This window comes from Lethenteron reissneri, chromosome 55, assembly GCF_015708825.2.
Source record: "Lethenteron reissneri isolate LAM-NWPU_2019-01 chromosome 55, ASM1570882v1, whole genome shotgun sequence".
Taxonomy (NCBI): Eukaryota; Metazoa; Chordata; class Hyperoartia; order Petromyzontiformes; family Petromyzontidae; genus Lethenteron; species Lethenteron reissneri.
Window position 1 is genome coordinate 12,698,139 of NC_083833.1, and position 7,211 is coordinate 12,705,349.

At 49.7% G+C, this 7,211-nt stretch overlaps 1 protein-coding gene across 3 annotated transcripts in view; it reads right to left on the reverse strand.

Annotated features, from left to right (window-relative positions):
- Positions 1-6,707, reverse strand: part of STIMATE (STIM activating enhancer) — a 29,794-nt gene extending 23,087 nt beyond the window's left edge. The window contains exons 1-2 of one of the 3 annotated variants that reach the window (XM_061574384.1): positions 6,569-6,707; positions 4,173-4,452 (exon numbers count right to left, since the gene is read on the reverse strand). In XM_061574384.1, coding sequence (XP_061430368.1) covers positions 4,173-4,365 — 193 coding nt within the window. In that variant the 5' untranslated portion in view covers positions 4,366-4,452; positions 6,569-6,707. Of the gene's footprint in view, positions 1-4,172; positions 4,453-5,008; positions 5,146-5,222; positions 5,238-6,568 lie in introns of those variants that run through there. The other 2 variants (XM_061574386.1, XM_061574383.1) reach the window with 2 other exon arrangements.
- Between the last annotated feature and the right edge of the window lie 504 nt (positions 6,708-7,211).

Here is a 7,211-nt window from a genome sequence, read left to right on the forward strand (position 1 = left end):
GTGCTTCTGCGGCCGTCTGGAACGCTCTTCTTTTCAATACGAGGAAGCTATTGGGAGGTATGGCCTTTCGTGGCCACACCTTACAGCCCTACGCCTAACAACAGCAGGCAAGACCTAGTGCTCACCCATCCTGATATTCACCCTTATTAGCTTAGAACTGCATCGTTAAACACCAATTACTAAAAACACAAAATAACCTTTGTTTTCAAATATAGAGCACTAACAACACTCATGATGCTCCGTGCCAGATTCTGTAGAGACCGGTAAATCGGGTTCTCAGAAAGTTTGTTGTTGTAGAGCAAAGTTCAGAGACACTGACCCGGCACCGCTGAGATCCTGGGTTCCAATCCGGGTTTGCATGATTTGCCCAACAGCGGTGATTACACCGGGTTCTCAAAGACTCACTAAGACTCACACAGAGAACCACAGACTCACACGTAGACCCACAGACTAACAAGTAGACCCACAGCTTCACACGTAGACCAAATTTGTGATCAAACCAGGTTCTAAAGTGTAGCGGAGTGGATGGTCTCATGCCTGTCACCGGTAGCTCAGACAGAGATGCACAAATTCTAAATTTTGTGGATTCATTTATCAAACACACCGGTGGGCTGAACAAGTAACTAATTGGCGTTTTGTTAACGTGACACATTTTTAACTGATTTGCAGTGTCGGGTGGTGGAGGGTTGCGACACATTTATAATAACGCGATCTTACCCAAAAACCTTTATTATGAACTAGCTTTACTACCCGGCTTTGCCCGAGACTTGGATTCTTGTCTTGGATTAATACACGGCCTACGCGGAGGGTAGGGGGGGGTTGCGTGACGTCAGCAGAGACACTGCGTAACGCTGCCGCATGTGGGTGACATCACAGATGTGACGTCACCGCTCACTTGCCGTGCAAAATATATCCATTATTGCACCTCCCCCCCCCCCCCCCCAAAATAGAAAAGTCTATTTTTATACTTTTTGCATTGTGTACAGTCTGGAAGCTACACACATGCCAAATTTGAAGTTTTTTGCATGTCGGGAAGTATGCTAAACAATTTGAACAGACACATCTTCACAAATTCACAAATTTCCCTTTTACCGAAAACAGAGGATGCTCAGCTCATTGCGCATCTATACTTTGAAAAGTAAGTGTATATTATTGATATATTAAGATTTATTACCGTGTCTATTATATTATTATTTGTATTACTATTAATTGTTTATCATGTACAGTGAGGGAAACAAGTATTTGATCCCCTGCTGATTTTGTACGTTTGCGCACTGACAAAGAAATGGTCAGTCTATCATTTTAATGGTAGGTTTATTTGAACAGTGAGAGACAGTTGGTAACACACTATGCCGTGAAGGACTGAAATCCTGCAGCGCCAGCAAGGTCCCCCTGCTCAAGAAAGCACATATACATGCCCGTCTGAAGTTTGCCAATTAACATCTGAATGATTCAGAGGACAACTGGGTGAGTGCTGTGGTCAGATGAGACCAAAATGGAGCTCTTTGGCATCAACTCAACTCGCCGTGTTTGGAGGAGGAGGAATGCTGCCTATGACCCCAAGAACACCATCCCCACCGTCAAACATGGAGGTGGAAACATTATGCTTTGGGGGTGTTTTTCTGCTAAGGGGACAGGACAACTTCACCGCATCAAAGGGACGATGGACGGGGCCATGTACCGTCAAATCTTGGGTGAGAACCTCCTTCCCTCAGCCAGGGCATTGAAAATGGGTCGTGGATGGGTATTCCAGCATGACAATAACCCAACATACATGGCCAAGGCAATAAAGGAGTGGCTCAAGAAGAAGCACATTAAGGTCCTGGAGTGGCCTAGCCAGTCTCCAGACCTTAATCCCATAAAAAAATCTGTGGAGGGAGCTGAAGGTTCGAGTTGCCAAACGTCAGCCTCGAAACCTTAATGACTTGGAGAAGATCTGCAAAGAGTGGGACAAAATCCGTGATCTGGTCCCGTCTGTAAAATATATGGTTCCAGACATACAGTACCCTGGCGTCTACAAACTAAGTTGCCTCTGTGGTAGCAGTTACATTGGAGAAACCAAACGACATGTCTCGGACCGCATCCGTGAACATAAAGCAGACTTGAAACACGGTAGGACAAACACCTCAGCCGTGGCAGATCACTGTTACAATTCAGTGGGCTCACATGACATTGACTTCTCCAAGACAGAGGTTCTCTGCAAGCCATCTGGCTACCATGAGAGATTCGTTCATGAGGTGATCCACATATACAAACACGGAGACAATTTCAACCGAGAAGATGGATTCTGGCTTAGCAATCATTGGAAGGACGTAATAAACCATTTCGGATCTTAACTGATTGTGTTCACGTTTACGGTGACTTTCAGACTGCGTTCCACTCACTGGCATTGTATTCTCCGCAGGGAATGGATTCTTTGCTCCGCTGCAAGTTTCATCCCACTACTCACCCATTGACACGACGGTCAATGGTACAGTGTATAATAACAAATAGTATAACATTTATATGCTTAATACAATGTTCAAAGTAATATATAGTACCGTAATTGTATAGTGAATATATAGCAGTGTGATATACATTAGGGTGGGTAGAATAATACATAGTGTTATATTACAATACAGTATGTAATTTAATGTTGGGTTTGTTTATGGCAGTATATAGTACGGTGTAGACTCGTGTAATGTAAGAGAATAAAGTTTAGATGGAAGCATATTATATAATTTTTACGACGTAGAATTGTAATGCATTACTTACTGTTAGTAACTCAGCTTATTGTAGAGTATAGTTAGCATACTGATGATACTATGTAGTTTATACTTTAGTTGTTTTGTGTTGGTTTTAGTTACTGCAGCTACATACTATTAACACTCCTTCCCTTTATTAATGCTACCCCTCCCTTTGATGCTGCTAATCCTGCATAATGCACGGGCATATGTAGTACTAATCACATTCCTGCATTTCCCATAAATATGCTAAATTAATTTTGATATGCAAATTCTTTTGTCGAAGCGCCCTTTCCCCCCCTCCCATCCCAGCTTATATATATGCTCCAAGCTCGTGTGCTGTTTCATTCAGACGCTGTCTCCCCGACAGACCTGGTTTTCACCTGAGGACGGCTGCTTGCGTTGTGGCCGAAACGTCGTGAGAATTATTTTATTATGTTTTATTTTTATTATTTTATTACTTCCCTTCTACGTGACTTTACCGAAAGAACCAAGAAGAAAAATCCCTCCTGAGATGGGTGCAAACCTGGTGGCCAACTACAAGAAACGTCTGACCTCTGTGATTGCCAACAAGGGTTTTGCCACCAAGTACTAAGTCATGTTTTGCAGAGGGGTCAAATACTTATTTCCCTCATTAAAATGCAAATTAATTTATAACATTTTTGACATGCGTTTTTCTGGATTTTGTTGTTGTTATTGTCTCTCACTGTTCAAATAAACCTACCATTAAGATTATAGACTGATAATTTCTTTGTCAGTGGGCAAACGAACAAAATCAGCAAGGGATCAAATACGTTTTTTCCCTCACTGTATGCGGCGGAATAAAAAATATGAATTGCGTACACATGAGACTATTGGCAACTGAATGTTCGCCGTGGAATGTAAAACAAGTAGTGGCTTAATGGTTAATTTTGTAAACACTCAAGTGCACTATGGCGAGGCAAACAATGAGTTGAGCACGTTGTGGCGAAAGTTATTAGAGTGGCAGTTTGTAAATTGGGGTTATTACTGGAGATATTTAGATTGGTTGGCTGCTGTAAATGTACATGTGATATGCCACTTCGTTGAGCTATCATGTTGTCAACAGGTCGCTTCTGAAAAGAAGCTAATAGCTCAGTGGGCTTTACCTGGTAAGTTAAACATAGTTTCGTTTCTATTTCTATATATTTTTAAGTGATTTGCTTACCTCTCCTATGCTGTGCACTCCTATCCTGTTTTTGTATCGTTTGTTGTTGGAGCGATCTGACCCTGTGCCGCTGTTGGACATCTGTGAAAAAGAGCTTCATCGCTCATGGGATTCCTCCTCCTGCAGTATAGAGACTCTGATTCTTATTCTGATTCATATCGAGACCCACAGACTCGCGCATGGGGCTGTGATTAAGCCAGGTTGATGGTCTCACCCCGCACGCAACACGAAGAGCGGCTGGCGCGCCACCGGCGCCCACTTACGCATGAGCGTGCTGAAGGCCACCAGGGCCAGCAGGGCCTGTATGAACACGCCAAACTGGTCCATGAGGGCGCCGTTCTCGCAGCCGTGGGGACGGCCTGCAGGGTTGCTGGCGGGGCCCGTGATTGGGGAGAGTACGGGCCCCATGGCGCCCGTCCCGCTCCCCACCGACGCATTCCCCTGCGGTCCGTTCATCACCGACACGGCGGTGGTGGCGGTGGTGGTAGCGGCCCACTAGCACTGGGGGTGGCGTGGGAACGTGCGCCTCTCCGGTAGCTGCATCTGCGGAGGGTCGTCATCATCAGCCGTGTTAAATCCACCGCCGGATGAAGGATTTTTGCAAACCGCCACCACCGATCTCGATCCTGCGATATAATAGAATCCACCCAACACCGACCTTTACACGAGCCGATTTCATCAAGCATCAGCCACTGCTGGATGAGTTCCTCCCCAAGCCTCTCTCTTCTACAGTACATCAGCCATGGTTAATCCACTGCTGGATGAGGGCCTCCCCAAGCATCTCTCTTCTACAGTACATCAGCCATGGTTAATCCACTGCTAGATGAGGGCCTCCCCGGAACTACCGCCAACTCTCAATGACCCTGGGGTGCAACAAATCAACCGAGCAGCACGCGAAATGATTTAATCTCTCCATCTCCCCCAGCCGCTACGTACCCAACCCAAGCGCGCTCGCCTTTCTTAACGGAGGAATGCGATGCTGCATCCACACTGCTCCGCGTCCCCTTATCCGCGTGTTCCTCTCCCTGTCGCTTGGTGTTAATCATCACAGTCGCGGTCCACTGCTGGATTGGAGATCGATTGCGACGATGTCTCGAACCTGTGCGTGTCCACGAATCCGCGTAGCTGCTTCTCTTTCAATCTCTCAGTGTCCACGGCAAACTGCGTCTCGTCAAGAAGTTCACACCTCAGTGGGGGTTACCTGGCAGGCTCGCGATGGTTTAGTTCTACTTGTGTGTTTGGGTGGTTTTGTTTGTCAGATCTGTACTTTGCACTCCTATCGTGTTTGTGCACCGTTGTTGTAACGTTCTTACCCCGTGCCCCGACTGGACATCTGTGAAAAAGAGCTTTATAGCTCATCGGATTCCTCCTGCAGTGTAAATAAATATTTCAATATACGTGAATGATGACAATGTAAGAGAATGAACGTCCTCGAAATGTCGATGACGAATGAATTCAATGTACGGGAACGAAGGCTGCGCGGGTGAACGACAACCCAGCAACAGGGAATGGGTGCAGGCGAATGGCAACGAGACCTGTGCGAGCGGCCACGGCGCCAGTGAGAAACCCGAGTGGTGAGGGTGGCGGTGGTGGTGGTGAGGGTGGCGATTGTGAGGGTGGCGGTGGTGGTGGTAAGGGTGGTGAGGGTGGTGGTGGTGAGGGTGGTGGTGGTGAGGGTGGTGGTGGTGAGGGTGGCGGTGGTGGTGGTGAGGGTGGTGAGGGTGGTGATTGTGAGGGTAGGCGATTGTGAGGGTGGCGGTGGTGGTGGTAAGGGTGGTGAGGGTGGTGGTGGTGAGGGTGGTGGTGGTGAGGGTGGTGGTGGTGAGGGTGGTGGTGGTGAGGGTGGTGGTGGTGAGGGTGGTGGTGGTGAGGGTGGTGGTGAGGGTGGTGGTGGTGAGGGTGGTGATTGTGAGGGTGGTGGTGGTGAGGGTGGTGGTGATTGTGAGGGTGGTGGTGGTGGTGGTGAGGGTGGTGGTGGTGAGGGTGGTGGTGGTGAGGGTGGCGGTGGTGGTGGTGAGGGTGGTGATGGTGATGGTGAGGGTGGTGATTGTGAAGGTGGCGATTGTGAGGGTGGCGGTGGTGGTGGTAAGGGTGGTGAGGGTGGTGGTGGTGAGGGTGGTGGTGGTGAGGGTGGTGGTGGTGAGGGTGGTGGTGGTGAGGGTGGTGGTGAGGGTGGTGGTGGTGAGGGTGGTGATTGTGAGGGTGGTGGTGGTGAGGGTGGTGGTGATTGTGAGGGTGGTGGTGGTGAGGGTGGTGGTGAGGGTGGTGGTGAGGGTGGTGGTGGTGAGGGTGGTGGTGGTGGTGAGGGTGGCGAGGGTGTTGATTGTGAGGGTGGTGGTGGTGAGGGTGGTGGTGGTGAGGGTGGTGGTGGTGAGGGTGGTGGTGGTGAGGGTGGTGGTGGTGGTGAGGGTGGTGATGGTGAGGGTGGTGGTGGTGAGGGTGGTGGTGGTGAGGGTGGTGATTGTGAGGGTGGTGGTGGTGAGGGTGGTGGTGATAGTGAGGGTGGTGGTGGTGGCGGAAGCGATGACGGCGGTGGTGGCGGGAGCAGTGACGGTGGTGGTGGCACACTGTATTGTACAGTACGCGTACAGTGTGTGGTACATTCACTTGGACGCGCCTCGAGTCGGTCCGCCTCCCGCCACAGCCCCGGGGCTCTCACCGTGGCACTCGCAGATCCCCGGCGTCCCCCGGCGTCCCTCGGCTTCCCTGGCTCGCTGAGACACCAAGTCCCGTGATGTCGCTCTCGCGGGCTGGCAGAGAAAGCGTCAACAATGACGTCAACGCGCAGTGGATTTAATTTGGGTGGCGTCACGACGCAGACGGGGAGCGTTCAACGTGCGTGACGTCACCGCGCAAAGTGTGTTGAGCCGTAGTGACGTCACCGCGCAATATTTTTTTTCTCGCGGTGGTGACGTCACCGCGCACGGCAACGATCATTGTTTTGCGATGTGACCAAGGCACACGACGTCAACGCGTCGGCGGTGAACGCTGTGATTGTGGTGACGTCATCAATTGTCCCCCCCCCAGCGTCCGTGACGCAACCACGCGCGGACACAATTTTACGTCACCGCATCGGTTTGACCGCAGTGACGTATTCGCGCCAGTTGTTTTGAGTCGTGATGGTGACGTCACCACGCACAGGCGCGTTATTACGTCTTCCGCGAGGGGTTGGTTGACACTGAGTCGCCGCGGTTACGTCATCTCGCGAGGATATTTGCGTGGGACTGATGTCATCGCGATATTCAATTGTCACAATGCCATTGTAACACGCAAAAGTAGTAGGTCTTTCGCGACCAATATTA